The sequence below is a fragment of the Solanum dulcamara genome, chromosome 12 (genome assembly GCF_947179165.1).
Source record: "Solanum dulcamara chromosome 12, daSolDulc1.2, whole genome shotgun sequence".
NCBI lineage: Eukaryota > Viridiplantae > Streptophyta > Magnoliopsida > Solanales > Solanaceae > Solanum > Solanum dulcamara.
The window spans coordinates 8006602-8025902 of record NC_077248.1 but is presented as its reverse complement, the minus strand read 5'-3'; the positions used below and the strand labels follow the sequence as shown (position 1 = coordinate 8025902).

The following is a 19301-nucleotide window of genomic DNA, read 5'->3' as shown; positions in this document are numbered from 1 at the left end:
TGAAGCATCACAATAAACAATAAAATTCTTACCTTCAGTAGGAGGTGTCAGAATAGGTGTCGTGGTCAGAAGAGTCCTAAGCTTTTGAAAGCTCTCTTCACATTCGCCAGTCAGCTCAAACAATACCTCCTTTTGAGTTAACCTAGTCAAGTGCGTGGCAATAGAAGCAATGTTCTCCACGAAGTGCCTATAATAGCTCGACAACCCTATAAAACTTCTAACCTCAATCATAAAACTAAGTCGTACCCAGTTCTTGATAGCCTCAATCTTTTGGGGATAGCATAACACCTTTCATTCAAACCACATGCCCCAAAAAGGCCATAGAAGACAATCATTCTGGTATAGAAAATTTTGCATACAATTTATGCTTTCCTAGGAAACCTAAAAAAATACGAAGATGGTCTGTTTCTTCCTTACTGTATTGACATATCCCTATCGTTATGGATAAACTAATGGAAAAGGAATTTGGGCCAAGAAACTTCTGAGTAGTGACTTGGAAATTTTGAACCTAGACCAAACTTAGATAAAATTTGAGTCAGGTGAGGTCTAGGATAATTCAATAATGAATGGAAGATTTAATTTTAAGTTGATAGCCAAGATGATAAGGATCCTTTACGGATTTACAAAATTGAATTCGGGCAAGTAAAACTCCAGTAATTAATTTTGACGTGAATTGTTGATTTTAGAACATCATGAGTGAGAGTATGTTGTAAAATGGGAGCTTGGGACTCAAATTCTGACTTTTTATCTCTGTGCAGCCCACTAGAGCGGGATTAATTTCACCAAGGAGGGGTCGTTTTAGCGGATAGGCTCGCTGTAGCCGGCCAATTGCGACCAAAAATAGGAAAAGTCCCAAAAATGTTATTTTTCTGCAAACCTCGTTCTTGAGAGCTAAGGGGTGACCTATGGTAGTTTCTTATCATTTTTTCTTGAATTCTCACGCCAAAGGTAAGTTAATTACTCCCTTAATCCGTATTTCGATTCTTTGAACCTAGAATCATGATGAATTATCCTTGGGAGAGGGTTTTGAGCTTGAAATTAATGGTGGAAAAAGCCTTAGTTGGGTGTTAGGATTAGGAACTTGGCTAAAGGTTAGTATTATGATATAATCCAATTAAATTAAGTCACTTTATTGAACCTTTGCATATGTGTAGTTTTTTTAGACCAAGAACAAGTCAAAAGACTTTGGAAAGGGAATTCTCCAACTGTTTAGAGTTTCCAAGGCTTGGTTTTAAGGTAGGTGATGATTTGTCTTTCCGTCTGTGTCATATATTCCTGTTAACTGCTTTATTGTATGCATGTATGTATATGAGTAGGAAAAGATGAAACAAACCAAATGAAATGATTGTTTATGATCAAATGCATGCAATGAACCTGTTACTTGATGGTTGTAACTTTGTGAGACTATTCATTATGATTGTGATTGTGGTTGATTGGATTGGGTGTCATGTTCCAATACATAATTGGATCGAGTGTCACATTGCGATACATAATTAGATTGGGTGTCACGTTCTGATTTAATATTGGCCCAGGTGTCCTGTTCCGACACATTATTGGATCGGATGTCATGTTCCGACACACTAATAGTTTGAGTATAGGTTCCATGAGAGAGCCATTATTTGATTATTGCATTGGAATTGAGATTTTTAATCTATGTATATGTATTGATTATGAGATGATAAGTGGTAAAATATTCTGTATTTGTATGTTTACTGTGTTGTGATTACCTGCTTATATTTCACTTACTGGAATAGCCAGTGATCCTACTAGTACACCATTATTTTGTGTACTAATACTGCACTTACTCTTTCTTTGTTGAGTACATGGCATCTTCAGGTACTTGGTGAGAGACCTCAGTTAGGACATCGCTGATTTTTAGAGTTTAAAGATGAGTCAATTCTTTTAGGCTTCCATGAATTCTCTTCGATCTTGGTCCTTTCTTTTAGTACTTAGACATTTCAAACTCTTGTTTATTTTATGGTTTTTGGGGTTGTATCTCCTTTTCTTTAGACTTGTTGTTTAGTAGAGTTTTGGTAAAATGACTTTCAAATTCTAGGGAGTTATATTTCCGCATTGTTTATGTTTGGTTTGTTACATTACTGAGTTTTATGGAAACTCACCTTTTAAACTAATATTTAAACTTGTTTCCACATCTTTAAATGTCTATCTCTTGTTATTACCACTTAGTTGGGTTATAGTAGTGGTTATCTTACCGGAGGGTTAGAGTGGGTGTCAATCACAGCGGGTCAGATCCATGACACTTACTCTTCAAATAGACCAAAATATCATATATGGAAACAATTAAAAAGGAATGCAAGAATGATTTGAACACTCTATTCATCAAACTCATGAAGGCTGCAGATGCATTGGTCAGCCCAAACGATATTAATAAAAATTCATAGTGTCCATACCGAGTTTTAAATGTCATTTTAGATACATTCTCAAGACTAATCTTTAGCTTATGGTAGCCAGACCTTAGATCAATTTTAAATAATATTTATGCACCTTACAACTGGTCAAAGATATCATCTATACGAGGCAACGAGTACTTATTTCGAATGGTGACCCTATTCAGCTGCCGATAATCTATGCACATTTTCATACTGTCATCCTTCTTCTTAACAAACAAAATTGGAGCACCCCACGAGAAAGCACTAGGATGGATAAAATCCTTATCAAGGAGTTCTTGAATTTGAGCCCTCAGCTCCCTTAATTATGTCGAAGTCATGCGATAAGGAGGAATATAGATTGGACGGGTGCCTAGCTTCAAATCAATACAGAAATTTATAACTCTATTCGGAGGCATACTAGGCAAATCGGTATGAAACACTTTCTTAAACTCAGACACTATAGAAATAGACTCAATAGAGTGGGACTCAGCTTCGACATCCCGAATATGAGCCAAGGGTGTAAAATAACCCAACCCCAAAAGTTTTCTAGCCCGGATGAAAGAGACAATCTTAGTTGGCTTAGGCTTATACACCCATCTTCACTCTAATCTTTTTCTACATGGGATCTCTAAAGTCACAGTCTTAGCATTACAGTTAAGCATAATATAATAGGGGGACAACCAAGTCATGCCTAAGATCATATCAAAATCAATTATATCCTAGATCACCAAGTCAACCTAGGTTAGAAACCCCATAAACATAACATGGGTGACTACAACAGACTCTCCAACTAGAATAGAAACATGGACGGGGAATCAATCATATCAAAACCCAAGGCAAACTGTACTGACACATAGGAGTAGGTAAAACCCGTATCAAACAAGACAGTAGACATCTGATCACATAAAAGAATAGTACTTTTACATAGAAGAATAGTACATGTGATCACTGCATCAGACGCCTTAGCCTCTGTTATACACGAAAAGGCATAAAATTGTGCCCTGTCATCCCGACGGAAAACCTCTCTGCCTGGATGCTCTGCTCCTCTACCTACATTACCGTTTTCACGACCTCTCTGATTTCCTCCTCACCTAGCTTGTGGACATCCCCTACTATTAGTACTTCTGCCTGTCGGTATGACTGCTCTGGTCTACTGTTGCCTGGAGTCAGTCATGCGAGGGTGGGGACAATTTCTCTTCGTGTGCCCTGGTTCTCCACAATTATAACAACTGCGGTCAAGGACTAACATGTTGCCTGATGGAAAAAAACCTTCCTAACCATCCTGAGTAGGATTCTGTTGTGGAGTTCCTGAGTAACCACCCATAGAAGAGGGCATGGCTGACTGAATTGGTCGGGCTGCAAATGCCAGTCTACCTGAATTTCAAGAGTAAGAATCAACTTTGTTATGATTCAAACTGGGTCGGGAGTGGCACCCACACTAACTCTCTGGTGGGAGAACCAAAACTACACCCCAAACTAACGTCCTAACATTAAAGCATACATAAAAGATGTGGAAATAGTTTTTATATAAGTTTTAAGTTGAATTCTCATAAAATTAGGAAATAAATTCAAGCAAGAAACCTCAAAAGTTCAATCATGCGGAAGTCAACTCCTTAGAACTTGAAAGTTATTGTACCAAATCTAATAGATAATAAGTTTAAGAGTAAAGGGTTACAACCCCAAAACTATAATAAAAAGAAGTCAGAAAAGTCTAAGTGTGAAAAGATTGGACTAAGAGCCTAAAAGAATTCACGTCAGCCTGAAAGAGCTGGCTCACCCTTGAATTCAAACGATCATTGGTCTCCTAGTTGAGGTCTGTCAGCAGACGCCTAAAGATGACTTGTACTCAATAAGGAAAGAGCAAGTGTAGTATCAGTAAACATAAGCAATAGTATACTAGTAATTTATAGTAATTTTAACGTAATTTTCAAATAATATGTATTACTCCATTTGTCTTTAAATTAAAGTGAATGTTATTACTTTTTCCCTTATGCTATCCTTAGTGTCAAGTAATTACATAAAGTAATGATAGTTAAAATTGAAATTTTAAAACAAATAAAAATTTTAATATAAGAGCCCAAAACCCAAAAAAATAAATCAATAAGAATCTCCACCAAAATAAACAAAATTTCCAACTAAAAGAAATTTCATTGAAAGCAAATCAATTAGGAGCTTTTTTCAAGACACCCACGTGGACATCAATGAAAAAGCTACAAAATATAGAGCTGCAATCTAAAAATGATCCCCCTACAACTAAAAGTAGCTGGCGTTACTGTCTTATATATAAGTAGTAAAGTAAACTATATATACACTATATATAAAACAATAAGATTCTTTTACCATAAGCATATAACATCCATATCTATACACCTTATATACACTATATATAAAACATGCATACTTCCTCACATCCTCTACACACATTACTGTGTATATCACATATATTCATAATGTACTAAAATACACCTTTTCTATTCAATAACTATTTTAACCTCCTTCCATCTTACTTTTGTTAACTTAATTTTTTCTTTAACTTTTCTTTAAGAACATGTTGATTTTTTTGGATAATCCCCTCGAGTATATTATAACTAAGTTTATAAACACGATTTTTAGATAGACTCTGAGGAATGTTTATCACATTTCTTTTGAAGTAAATAAAGTTCTTAATTAAAATCTCATAGATTTTGTAGGCTTAAACAAAAGTTTACACTTGGAAAAAAGGATTTTCTAATTTATTCCTAAATATTAGATGATGACTTTAATTATTTTGATCAGTTCGAAATAGGATGCATCAAGTTGCATACACAAACATAGATATCGTGATCATAGAAATAAAAAAATAAAAAAAACTTGTCAAAATTAACAATACTAAAAAGTGTGTGAAAATCGACGAAGAAAAAACCAAGGGATTGTCCCGGACCAAGAAATCAAGGCAAAAGACAGTCCCTCAGTTTTTCTTTATTTTTATTTTCTTAATTATATAAAATGATATAAATTTTGTATAACAATATAGGTGTGTACGTGTATATATATATATATATATATATATATTATGCATATATGATTATACGTTATTTATATTATATCAATACATTACATATACATGCAGCCATTTAGATGATTTCTTATTATGGTGCCACGTGTCAAATGACATGGCATGCCAAGTTAAATTAAAAAACAATAGGATTATGCCACATGTCAAAATGCAATAACATGTTCAATCAAATCAAAATCCAAGCCCGTTACGCGTACAAGACATGTACATTACGATCTCAATCAAATATTGTCATGTTAACATAAATGTAATTGACCAAAAAAAGGAAGAAAAATCTGTTACAAGATTTACAAAATATTATTTTTCTTAAATTGTTGACCAACTATACTATAAAAATAGTCCACACAAAGGAAAATAAAAATCATCGTCAAACACCTGAATAAATTACTTTCAAGTGGCTTATTGAGCTTTACACCAAAAATTAAGATATGACTTTCAAAATATTGGCTTTTCTGCTCATCTTTATGATGATAAGACTCTGTAAGTCTTTTACTTGCTTTAAATTTTTAGTACCTGAATATCATACACTTTTCCACAATCATTTTGTAAACTTCTTGTTCTTTGATATGAAACACATTTATTAATTATATAATAATAATAATAATAATAATAATAATAATAATAAATTATGAAATTTTATTTGTTAGATATTTCAAAGGATATTTCCCCTTGTTGTTGTGACAAAGATCCCACGGTTTGTAAATCTCTTTGTGGCTTTATAGATGACTATTATTGCAACGGCCTATTTTGTATATGTGGAGAAAAAACACCTCTAGCTCGGACCTAATGAAACCACAAATTGAAGAATTTAATTTTTTTCGAGACAAAAATAAAAATGGAATTCAATTCTAGTTTGTATGTAGCTTACAACAAGGCATTAGCCAAATAAAAAAGCTTATTGTTTTCTTTATGTCCAAATAGCCTTCTATTTTTGTCTAGGGGTGTTTGATCATTAAATTTTTCACTTTCTTTTTGCAATTGAACTCCAAAAAATACATTTTCGGAATTCAACTTTTTCACTTTTTTTTTTCAAATTATTCACAAAAAATAAAAATAAAAAGCAATTTCAATTTGTACCATTGTCAAACACAATTCCAATTTTCAAATATCATTTTTTACTTTGAAAATAGAAACTACTTTTTTCGAATGTCACAGTTAAACATGGTTAAACGTCCACTTAATTAACCAACAATCTCAAGTTAGCATTTTAGCATACAAACTGTTGTAGAGAAAATGCTGTAAAATAAATGAAATATTGAGCCATCAGCATAATCGCATATTATTTGCAGTTGAATAGCTACATTTTTTTAAAAAAAAATTAAGATGTAATTTTCAAATTGTTATAGCTCGTCATTGGTATTTTTTTTATCATGAGCAGGTACATGCATGAATGTCATATCTACTGTAAACAAACGTAAAATTATACAAATCAATTATGTGTTGAACAAGTTAATTTTGCGGGATGCTTTATTTACTACATGAATAATTTAATATCTTGTACTCCATTTGTCCCAATTTATTTGATATTTTTCGAATTTTGAGAGTCAAACAATTATTTAATCTTAATTTTTAATATGCCTTTTAAAAAATTTGAATTGACAATATTATGACTTGTCGTATTCTTTTTTACATAATTTTTAAATATGTAAATTTTATTTTAAAAAATTTAAAGATTTCATTTCAAAATATAAAATTTTGATTCTTAAAGTTTAAATTGTACCACATTAGTTCGGACGGAGGTAGTAATATTAATTATTTCAAAAAAGATAAACAAACCCATGTTAGAATCTAACGTCAAAATTTAAAATTTTGAGTTCTGGAATTTGAACTTTTCTAAAGTTGAAAATGAAATTTTAATGGGTGAGGAATAAATATAGCTCTAAAGTAGGGTAGGGTTCTTCATGATTATGGTTTAAAAATCAAACTGAACCGTAATCCGAACTAAACCGATTAAAAAAATTGAAAATTGATTTGATTTTAAACTTTGAAAATCGATACTATTTGATTTTAGTTTTGGTTTTACTAAAAATGAACCACGAAAATAGTCAAACCAGACTGAGAAATTATATATAAATTTCACAATTATTTATTTATTATTCATAAGTAAAATATAAATATTTTATTAAATTTTAACTAACTTAATGTTTTTAACTTTATCATTTTCTCAAGCCCAACACTTCAATTTTGGTATATAATTTTCTAGTACCCTCTCCCCGGGTAGTTCTTCAATTGTTGAGCTTGAGGTTATTTTTTTTGCTATAAAGATTTGATCTTTTGATCTTTGGTGTATAATGACTTTAGTATTGTTTAAGTAAATCACTTTTTCGTGTAATAATAACTCTAGTATTGCTTATCATTTTCTCAAGCTCAACACTTCAATTTTGGTATATAATTTTCTAGCACCCCTCCCCGGGCAGTTCCTCAATTGTTAAGTTTGGGTTTTTTTTTGTATAAAGATTTGATCGTTTGATCTTTGATGTATAATGACTTTAGTATTGTTTAAGTAAATTATTTTTTTCGTGTAATAATAACTCTAGTTTGCTTAATTGAATCACAGTAGCTATTCCATGGAATTGTTCATGTATTAGTAGTGGTGGAGCCAAGGTTCGAGTGAAGGGGATTTGAAGTATAAAGAAGTAAACACGTAAAAATTCAAGATGAAAAATGGAGCGAGATGGGAGAAAAATAGTAATTTTAACCCGCTATATTTAACTTGCCTTGTTATGTCACGTTTGAATTCTTTTTACTTTTACCCTGATTCATGGATCTTTTAATTTTATATTTATTGTGCTTTTTTTTTATCCAGTGTTTAACATTATTTTGAAGTTTTAAAAAAAAACTGAATTGGTGCCTATTTTGTTACTTTCAAAAACTACCGAAATTCTTTTAAAACGTGTATAAATTGAGTTACTAATATTATAATGTATATTCAGAAGATAAATAATGACATCATCGAGTTTTTAGTTCATTTAATTCAATTTATTAGGTTAGTCATTTGTGAAAAAGACAAATGATGAATAAATCAATTAAGTTTAGTTTAGTTTTCATTTTTTTATAATCGAATTAAAAAAATAAGAAAGAAATACTATAAATTAAGAAGAAAAAAATCAATTAAATAGATTTTGTTAAAAGATCAATTTCTTCATTCGATTGATTTTAATTAACTTTATTTTATTTAATATTTTCTAACTCAATTTCAAATAATTAATATAATTCATCATTTTTTTTAAAACAGTTTCTATGAGTTAATACATGTAAAGAGAATTATGTAGTAAGAAAATAAGCAATATAAATAAAAAGAATAAATTATCAAAAATGTGTCTAAAAAATTTAAATAATGACAAATTGAAAAAAAGAAACAGCATAGAGAGAAAAATAATGAAAAACAAGAATAATAAAGTTTACGAACCCAAAAATAATGAGGTCTGAGTCAATACTTGAGCCCATCTCAACCTTTTCAAAGCAAAAAAAAGAGTGGGGAAATTTTGCACACAATGGGAATCAAACTCGGACAGTTTCCACCATCAATGAACCTCTTAGCCACTGAGCCATCATACTCTTTAGCTTTAAGGGCGGGTATCATGATATAGATCTTCATAATGGCTTTGTCAACTTTCCATAGGCTCCAACTCTCATAAGCATCCTTAATTGTGACCTAAGGGCAGGTATCATACTCTTTAGATTTAAGGGCAGGTATCATGATCGAGATCTTCGTAATGGCTTTGTCAACTTTTCATAGGCTCCAACTCTCATAAGCATCCTTAACTATGAAATTAGGTCACAGTTAAGGATACTTTGATCCATATATTAACAATAAATGAAAAGTACTTAGAAGCAAAAAATTAAAAAATAAATAAATAATATATATATATATATATATATATTAAACATGTGTTATGTATATACTCGCAATCTTGCTTGCCTCTGATCTCCCCCCTCTCTCTCTCTAATGAACCGAATCAAATTTGATTTTAATTTTTCAATTTTCTATGAATTTGAACGATTCTACCACTTGACCACATATGTTATTTGATAAAATATCTCCATCACTTTTAAACTCCAAAAACATATACAGGATTGGTTGATAAAGGTCTATCTTAAAGGAGAGCTAGTAGTAAAGATAAGTGAGCAACTCGATATGGGATGCTATTAGAATGCACTTAAATTCTCACAGTTTATATTGTTTGTTGCCTGCCGGTGACAAAAAACTCTTATATATTTATAAGAAGACACAGGTTAGAATTTATTTAAGCTTGCAAACAAAAGCCATAATAAATTTCAAATCAAAACACAACAGTTATATTTGTGTTTACTAGTGTAGAATACGTGCTTTGCACGTGTGCATTGCGTCAATTAATAAAAATGTATATAAAAAAATATTTTAAAAAATAGTTGATGTTAAAATATATATGGCATTTGTTTGAACGATTTATTGTTTCTTTCACTATCCAACCCACCAGGTCATGCGGACACCTACTCTATGACTTAAGTAGGAGTAATTAAACCAAAAGTTTATAAAAAATCTGAAGTAATACACTTGTATAAGAATAACACATAAAAAAAACTATGGATACCAGTCTAAAACAGGTACAAAAGCTGCTAAGAGTAGAAATAAACTAAAAGACCAATGTCCGAGCTTCCACCAAGAGGAAGGAAAAATAGAAGCTGTTGGAGGATCGTTTTCGTCTTCACCTAAGAGACATAACTGATCCTACAACCAGAATATGCCAAGTGACATATCAAGAGTAGTATCAGTACAAACAACACGTACTGGTAGGCATCATCATTCAATCTGATACCCACCGCATAATATATGAACAGAAAAATAAAAGATATCATAATAATTAACTTTGTCACTTTATCCACCCCAACCAAATAAGTACACCCCTTACTCTCACCTAAGGTGTTCACCACTCCAAACTTCAAAGCTCCACTACCACCCTAGTTACAACTTAAGACCTGTGGGTCATGATCCCTACCTTACAATTACTAAATCAACTAACAGTCTTCACCTAGCAATCTTAGCCACTCAATGGTTCCACCCAACTATCACTGTTCTTAAACCAACTGTCTCACAACACAGGGCCTAGCCCTCCCATACCCACACTTTCTACTCAACCCGGTTTTAGGTAACCATTACTACTACCTCAGTTACTTGTTGAAGTCTCAATGATAAGACTCTCAGTCAACAAGAACTTCAACCTCTAAGCCTGTAAGTATAGAATGCGTTTATAACACATGTCACATCAAGACCCAATACAACTCATACTCTTACCCACCAATAAGTTGTTCAAGCTCACACTTCTTTATAACCAACACATGCACAAATAAAACCCATAATAAATTTCAAAAGGAAAAAAAACATAGCTAGATTAAAGAAGATATCAACTAAGCAATGATACATCATATAAGTAAAAGCTCAAAAAGGGAGGTGTCAAATCTTAGTCATACAATGAAATAATATCTCCAAATGCAAATGAGTTTAGGAGATGCAATTTCCAAATCATGACAAGTCTTTTCCTGTCTACCATTTCAACAAGATCCATGCCGTTGTTTCAACCATGATTCTGAAACACGGGAAACAGTAAAAGTTAGTTTTCCCACACATTTCCTTCTTCGAGAATGGAGAATCAGCTCATTACAAGCAACCACTAAATAATTGTTCAAGTCCTTCAATCGCAAGAATTTTAATGAACGGGGAAAATATTTTGTGAAGTGAAATTAACGACAAGTGTGTAATTAAGAAAACATATATAGACCTCTACCATATATGAGACTTGGAATTAAGGTAAATGGAGATAGATACTGATACTTTTTAAGGGAAGAGAGGCCTCCGGCAGAGTGACTCTATGTCACCTCAGGCAGAGTACCTCTCTAGAGTCTTGTAGAAAAACTGGTAAAGTTGCTGTCATGTGACCAGGAGGTCACGGGTTCAAGCCTTGAAAACAGCCTCTGGCAGAAATGCAAGGCAAGACTGCGTACAATAGACCCTTGTGGTCAGGCCCTTCCCCGGACCACGCACATAGCGGGAGCTTTAGTGCACCGGGCTGCCCTTTTTATCTAATGTTCAAAGGAAAAAAGTTGACACATGTAAGGGAAATATGAGTTCAATGGCCATTGCAGTGAGGTCACAGGATTGGTAGCTAATCTTTATAACAAGAGAAAATCACACAGAGAATCACTAGTGTAAATGCCAGAACCTTGTTCTCAAAAGGTGTGACGAGCTTTTTGACGCAAGCTTATGGAATTGAATAGACTTATGGGGTTGTATGTAAGGTATGGTTGATAAAAAGGAGTTGGCGATGCATGACTTGTGAATTTAGTACACAAGTTCGAGATTTAAGCAATCGTATTGTTTGGATTTAAACAATGCAAATGGTAGGCCCTATCCTTTTTGTTTATATGTGCGAACAAAAGCCAAGATAAATTTCAAAAGGAAAAATTGAGCTACATTAAAGAAGCTATATATGAACTATGGTACAAGTTCAAAATATTTTCTGGAAACAAAAACTCTACTGTACGAAAGGCATTTACTCTCTGAAAGAAAGGTCTCTGCTGTCAAATCTTAGTCATACATAATATCTCCTCTCCAGTTTAAACACATCTAAGAGAAGTCTGCTCCAGTCTACCATCTCTACAACGTCCATGCCATTGTTTCAACTAAGAATCTGAAACATAGGAGACGGTAAAAAGTCAGTTTTGGCACACATTTCCTCCGATCCTTTGCGAAATTAATGGAGAAGCAACTCGTTACAAACCACGACTAAAAAGAGATTTTAGTAGAAAGCAAGACCTGTTAAGATGAGCTGGTATCCCTAAGGACATTTTCAGAGCCAATGAGGCACTCTTTTATATCAGATTCAAGATGACATAGCAGTCTTTTTCTTAAATTGCGAATGTTTCAATGAATTATCCTCTGCTTTGAAGAGAAAGTAACAAAAAGCGTGTATACAAAAACTGACTTACCTTGAATATTCCAGCTATGTACAACCAGAGTCTCCAACTGCACCAATGTTCACAACGTTACAATCTGTCCCATGAAAATGAAATAGGAAAAACAAAATAATGTTGAAGGCTGTGGACATAATTTGGAGAAGTATCTACTATCAATGGAATCCAAAATGAAATCTGTCTTGCATCTAAGAATCCTGTGTCAGCCGGGACATACATTTTGTCTTTGTGTCACAGCTTCATCTTGTGAATAGCTCATGAACAGAATTTGAAGGCTCAGTCCACGGATACCCTTTACTACCTTGATCAAAGTACCTGAGCAGATATGGTAGGTATTGAGTTTATGCTTCTTTTGTACAGGAAAGAAGAAAAAATAGGTTTTTCAAGTGAAAAAATCCAAAAGGAAAGTCTACAACACTACATAAATCTGCATCATGAAAATGAAGTATCATAACAAAAAGACATGGTACTTGTTGGTTGGTTGAACTAATTCATTATTTACCAAAAATACTTTTTTGTCTTTTATTTTCATTAAATCATAGTAAAAGGTTATATTTTATCAAAAGATACCCACACATAAGAGAATAGTTTCACTTGGGCAAATGAGCGACTGTGTACTCAATTATTATTACTTAATAGTTGTTGGTATATATCCTCATTATGAAGAGTAAAATGTTGAGAGATTAATTGATACACACTTTTTGTATGAAACGATACTTTTGAATAATTTGGACTGAAATGGACTTATTTTACAAATTACAAGACGTAAGTGAGCAACAAAAACAATGCAGACCAAAGAGTCTAGGAGAATAACAATTTAGAAGAAGCTTACATGGAAAGCTTGGTCCGATAAGCAGAGTAGAGAAACCTTCAACTTAATGGACAGATGCCCCTCAAACTGGTCCTTCGCAACGGATATTCTCATGAGAAAAGGAGCTGAAAAATAAACCATAAGAAGTTGTTCTTGAACATACAATTTGCCTTTTGTACCGCGGAAACCTCCTAGCTGAATCCATGGAAACAATCTAAATGTAGCATCATCAGTAAGAATTATTTGATCTGCCACTCATGAATAGCTCATAAACTGCTTTCAGTGGCACCAACCATCCATACCTTTCATTAGCTTTACCATAGCACCTGAATAAATATGACAAATACTGAGATTCTTCTTCTTTCGGACAGGTTTGGAAAGGTGAGTTTCAGACATTAATATAACGAAAGAAAGGGGGAAAATAGCCGGAGTTCAACTATTGTGAGAATGCAATACATGACTTTCCTATTATTGTGTAATTTTATGGACTGAAACTCCGGGAAGAAAGTAACGAAGAATTATATTGAGCGAAGCACCAAATTGACTTACTTCCTAAATCTCCTTGCAACTAACAAACTAATTTCCTTTCAATACTGATATTTAAGTTTAGCAGTTAGACAATTTTACCTCTGATTCTCCATATTGCATCACTCAACTATCTCATTTTTTGCACTAGATATCAGCTCAAACAAAGAAGACTAGAATTGAAGTTTGCAAGAAGCATATTAGAGCTCTTTGAACCATAAGACATGTGATAGCTTCTTTCATTTGAGAGATTCTGTAGTCCTTAGAAAAACTGGAGAAACCTCTACTATCAATACAAGTCAAATTTCGGTTATTTTTTTCCTCTCTATATTTCACCAATTCTTACGGCAAAGAAACTGTAATGTATTACGTACCTTATATGACAAGCTAATGTTATGCCAATAAAATACTTGTCTATACTTGAAGAGAATGAGTAGTTATCTTATTCAAGAACCATACCACTTAATAACACCATTATACTCTGTAATGAAGAGTACTACATTCGAGGATTAAGTGATAAACTCGGATACTCGTGCAAAACAAACGAAACGTTTGAGTAATTTGAGATATATTGCAATTGATTAACTTTACAGGTAAGTGAGCAATAAGAAAACAAGGAATGTAGGAGATTAACAATTTTAGAAGAAGCTTACATGGAAATCTTGGTTCAATAAGCAGAATTCCATCAACTTAATGGACAGATACGCCTCAAATAGCATTTCAGTTAAACAGTACAGCATTCATGAGAAATACATTGTTCCACAACAATACTTATTTTTCAATTATTACTTTTTTGCATAATGAGTTGTTAGGTTTAGGATGATTTGAATTTTAAATTTAGTAGAACTTGTTTAGTTTGTTTATATATATTAGTTATCTTGAATTTCAAATTATGCAGATTTTCGTTTTAAGTTGGCTACTTAAAAGACTTCCTATGGTTAATAAAAATATATAGAGACATTAATTTCTACCTTTTTGCTGCACATCTTTTAAAAACAAACAAATAGTTTCACTTAATAATTGTTAGTAAACCCCATTATGAAGAGTAAAATATTGACAGATTATGTTATCTTTGCTAAATATTTTCAACAAAACAAATGTGGTGGTTGAACATAATCAACCCTATTTAAACAGTAAAAGTTGTGTCATGAGAAACAAGGAGTGCAAAAGAACGTATCTCTAACAAGTCTAAATGAAAATTTACCTAATGTAATTGCCTGCCGCTCATGGATTACGAAAGTCTTGAATTATGTTTCCATCTACTTTAATTTTTGCAATATGGGAAATGTTGGACCACTGGGAGTTTGGGCCACTACGATTGGTGCAACTTTCTTCTAACTGTGGGCAGCCTTTAATTTTTAGGTACCATAATTTAGTGAGGCATCGCATGGCATCTCTGGATGGCATATGCTCTAGTTTTTCACAGTTACATAACCTTAACTCTTCCAAAGAAACAAGGTTGCAGAGCCCATCCGACAGAGCTTCTAACAATGGACAATCACTGATCTCCACATACCGTAATTTGGGTATGGCATCTGAGAAGTCCAGATGTTGTAGCCGTTTGCACCTCTCTAGAAGTAATGTTTCAAGAGAAGTAAGGTTAAGTCTATGAGGAAGAGCCTCGATTCCGAAATCACATATATGGATATGTGTTAGGGAAGAGAGTTGCATAAGCTGATAGGGCAGAGAATCCCAGTGTCCACATCCGTGCACCATCAGATAACGAAGGGACAACAGCTGCTGAATGCCATTAAAAATCAGTACGAATGCCTCAAAATCCACCATCTCTGAGAAAGGACCAATTGCCAAATGCCGTAACCCAGTGAGACGGTGAAGGCCCCCTGTGGGTACACTAATCAATTTGGGACATTTTGATATAATCAAATATGAAAGTGAGGGCATTTCCCACACCTGTAAAGGCAAGGAAACTAAGTTCTTACAGTTGCTGACCAACAAAGAGTTCAGAGACCGACAATGCTCTAGCATTCCACTTGGTAAACTGGTCAATCCACAATTCCATAACTCAAGACTTCGGAGGCAAGTCAAATAGTTCTCTCCAATGGGAGCAGGAAAAGAACTGAAATTGGTGCAGTCGTCAATCATTAAACTCTTAAGAGAATGGAGATTGTACAAGCTTTGTGGCAATTCACGAAACTCTCCACATTCTGAGATCGATAGGTGTTGAAGAAAAACGCTGTTGCGTAGCATCTCATCGGGAAGACAAGTGAGCTCTTTCACATTATATACACTAAGCCCTACGAGAGATGTCAAGTTGCTGCACAAGTTCAACAATGTCATTTCACTGTCAACTCCTCTAATCCGTAATTCACGGAGGATTTCAAATTGATTTGGAGTACTTTTTAACAGTGGACACTCTCTAATCGTCAATTCCTCAAGCCTAGGAAACATTCTTACTCCAACTTCATCTCCCTTCCACTCAATAAGGCTAGACATATCCTCCAATACTAGTTTTTTCAATGACGGGAACACTTGGATATTGCTGCTTGATCCAATATTGTTACCATCAATACCATAAAAAGTAGGTCCAATGCATTCCACCTTATGTAACCCTACTAGCTCAAGATGCCGAAGCAATTTCAGTTGGCCAAGCGATGGAATTTCTTTGCATCTTTTGCAACCAATTAATCTCAGTTTGACCAAATTTGGTAGCAAATCTTCATGGAACCATGAAGGAAATTTAGTCCCTAAATAGTCCACAATCGCTAAGGTTTTCAAGTTAGGATGGGGTTGAAGACCATCCAAGACATACTCATCATTGGTCTCACTTCCTTCTGGTTCGTCATGGAACCACAGATATGCCAGCTTGTAGATATTCGATTTCTCTTGTAAATGTGCTGTTCGAGCTTCTTCTCTATTACAGACCAGTTGGAGACCATTAATCGTCAATTCACCTCTTAGGTTTTTCAAATGACCTAATTCTTCTATTTGACGACCTTTCTCTAAACCTACCTTGAAAAACTGTAGGGTTTGAAGACAAGTCAATTGTCGCATCTTAAGTGGCATCTGGAAATGTTTTTTATCAAACTGAAAAGTGTAATAAATATGCCTCAAACTTATCATACTTCCCATATCATATGGAAGTTCCTCGAGTGAATAACAGTAATTGACTCTTAATGTTTGCAAATTATAGAGCTCGCAAATGGAGCTAGGCAAGGCTGTGATCTTAGTGTTGGAGAGATCAAGATATCTCAAGTATATTAGCTTCCCGATTTTGGCTGACAACTCCTTGATTCCTGATCTGGACAAATTTAAAACTCTCAAGAACTTAAAGCTCAACAGCATATCTTCCGGTATATAATTGCTTCTCCAAAACAATGTGCACAAATGTTCTGGATCATTTATCTTATCTATTTGATCCCTTGGTGACTCCCATCCAAAGTATCGAACTTGAGAAAGTTTTTCTCCATCATCGCCCTTTGGGTCAAATAGTTTAGATTTTAAGATATCTCCAGCCAAATCATGCACAAGATCATGCATCTTACAGTGTGTTATATTGTTGTACTCATCTAGCTTAACATCTTGCAGCAAAGAATTTTGCAACAAGATTTGAAAAAACCTTTGCCCAACGTCTTCCATCACAGTGGTCTCTTGACATGGGCGGAGAAAGCCTTCTGCCATCCAGAGTTGGATAAGTTGTTCCTTTTCAAACTCAAAATCTTTTGGAAACATTGCAAAGTAAGCAAAGCATTTTTTCAGTTGTGGAGATGGTAGATAGACATAGCTGAGTGTTAGGATTTTCTTTATGCTATTTTCCCCAAGATCATCTTCATGTGCAACAAGGGGGTTGCCATCAAGAATTGCTTGCCATTCATGTTTTTCCTTACTGTGTAAGACGCCTCCCAACACACTTGCAGCCAACGGTAGACCTTGACACATTTTAACAATCTTGTTGCCCATGCTCGCTAATTCTTCTGGAACCCTCCCATCAACAAATGCTTTTTGTTTGAAAATAGACCAACAATGATCTTCTGTTAATTTTCCCAACATATGAAGATCTGCTGCTACTGTGGATGCCACCCGCTTCATACGAGTAGTCACGAGAATGCAGTTTCCTCTAGATGTATTTATTCCTCTCAAGGTGTCCACGAACTCATGCCACAATGTAGAGTCAACACGCCACAAATCATCCAGGACTAGCAAATAGTTTTTTCCTCCCAATTCATCTTGTAACTTCTTGACTATTATATCTCTCCTTCGAACCTCAACTTTCCTCTCTGTCAATGATTCGAGGATTTGTTCAAGAAAGCTCTTCGTTTCAGACATCTCAGGTAGACATAACCAAACTCTCTTTTCAAAGATTTGCTTGATCTGTTCATCATTGAAAATTCTCTTAGCCACAGTAGTTTTCCCTAAACCCCCCATACCCACTATGGGAATGGTGCACAGAAGAGCACCCTCCTCTCTCATGTTCAAAATCTTCTCCTTTATCTCAGCAACATCCAAGTCTCTACCAATAACATCTGAAGCAACCACTAAGGAATCTGTTTCTCTAATTGGTAATATTTGCCGAGAAGGAACCATTAGTGATTGGAGACCGAGGTCTTTGGCTAACTTATTGATATCCGTCAACTCTTTATTGATGTTGTTGATTTTTCGAGACATTTTTCTCTTAAAAGTAGTATGAGAAAAGAAATCACTGACCTTTTTCATTGGGCTGTTTCGGATTTTCATCACTTGTGCTTTGAGAGATTCATATTTGAATCGATCAAACACATTCTCAGCATCTTCACCAACTCTCTCAAGCCTGTTGAGCCATTGTTCCACAGACTGTTGTTTCTCAATTTGTGGTCTTTCAACGTCATGAATGAAAGCTTGTATTAAGGATACATTTAGTGTAAGCATTTCCAGATCTTTGTTGAAATCCCTTGAGCTGTTTATCTCCTTAATTGTTAGAGAAAGCAGTTTCTCAAGCAAAACTTGAACAGTAGTACCAATTACAAGATCGACCATTGTTGTGTTTGCTTCTTCACAAAATCTTCTTCCTCTGCTCCAAAGTCTTCTCAAAGTAATAAGTCTTCTTTTGCTAGTTGTTTGCAAACCACTAAAAGGAAGACAATAATCCATACACAATCATTCAAACAGTAATAAAAAATAAAAAAGGCTGCTAAATAGCTGTGGATGAAAACCAAGTTTTGAGCGCGTGAGAGTCTCAGATATGTCAAAATGGATCCTTTTTCCTCTTATATTTGTGGTAAAAGAAGTAAAAAAAGTTGATGTTTATGGGATCCACTTTTACTGTAAATAATATTTTCATTGTAGATGAATAGTATTTTCACACAACAATTTTTGTACTATAGCTCGCCGTCTTTTTTCTTTAGAATTTGCCTATAAAAAGGCACTGTATCTGTAATGAAAACATACACCTACACTCAATTCTCACAACTCTCTCTTTCTCTTAGTATCTCTCATTCTTATTAATTTGTTAAGTTAGTTTGTTTTATAACACGTTATCAGTACGAGCATCCATCACTTTGAGCTATTTTAAAAGATAACAAAAGGATAAGAATTTTATTTTCTTAAAATGTCTAATATCTCTAAACTTGAATTT

At 34.0% G+C, this 19301-nt stretch overlaps 1 protein-coding gene and 1 long non-coding RNA gene across 6 annotated transcripts; both read right to left on the bottom strand.

Annotated features, from left to right (window-relative positions):
* Positions 1-9862: 9862 nt before the first annotated feature.
* Positions 9863-12484, bottom strand: LOC129876019 (uncharacterized). 2 transcript variants are annotated; one of them, XR_008763272.1, is made up of 4 exons: positions 12412-12484; positions 11980-12113; positions 10897-11012; positions 9863-10156 (listed from the first exon to the last, which is right to left on the bottom strand). It is a non-coding gene; the product is annotated as an uncharacterized LOC129876019 (long non-coding RNA). The 2 variants fall into 2 exon arrangements; XR_008763271.1 differs by lacking the exon at positions 9863-10156 and having other exon boundaries at positions 10814-11012.
* Positions 12485-12612: 128 nt separating this feature from the next.
* LOC129876018 (putative disease resistance protein RGA3) lies at positions 12613-18844 on the bottom strand. 4 transcript variants are annotated; one of them, XM_055951301.1, is made up of 4 exons: positions 14938-18844; positions 14386-14454; positions 13229-13533; positions 12613-12711 (listed from the first exon to the last, which is right to left on the bottom strand). In XM_055951301.1, exon 1 carries the CDS (start codon positions 18815-18817, stop codon positions 14957-14959), a length of 3861 nt encoding a protein of 1286 aa, XP_055807276.1. In that variant the 5' UTR covers positions 18818-18844; the 3' UTR covers positions 12613-12711; positions 13229-13533; positions 14386-14454; positions 14938-14956. The 4 variants fall into 4 exon arrangements, with proteins under 4 accessions (XP_055807276.1, XP_055807277.1, XP_055807278.1 ...); XM_055951302.1 differs by lacking the exon at positions 14386-14454 and having other exon boundaries at positions 13229-13300; positions 13371-13533; positions 14937-18843; XM_055951303.1 differs by lacking the exon at positions 14386-14454 and having other exon boundaries at positions 13229-13294; positions 13371-13533; positions 14937-18843.
* Between the last annotated feature and the right edge of the window lie 457 nt (positions 18845-19301).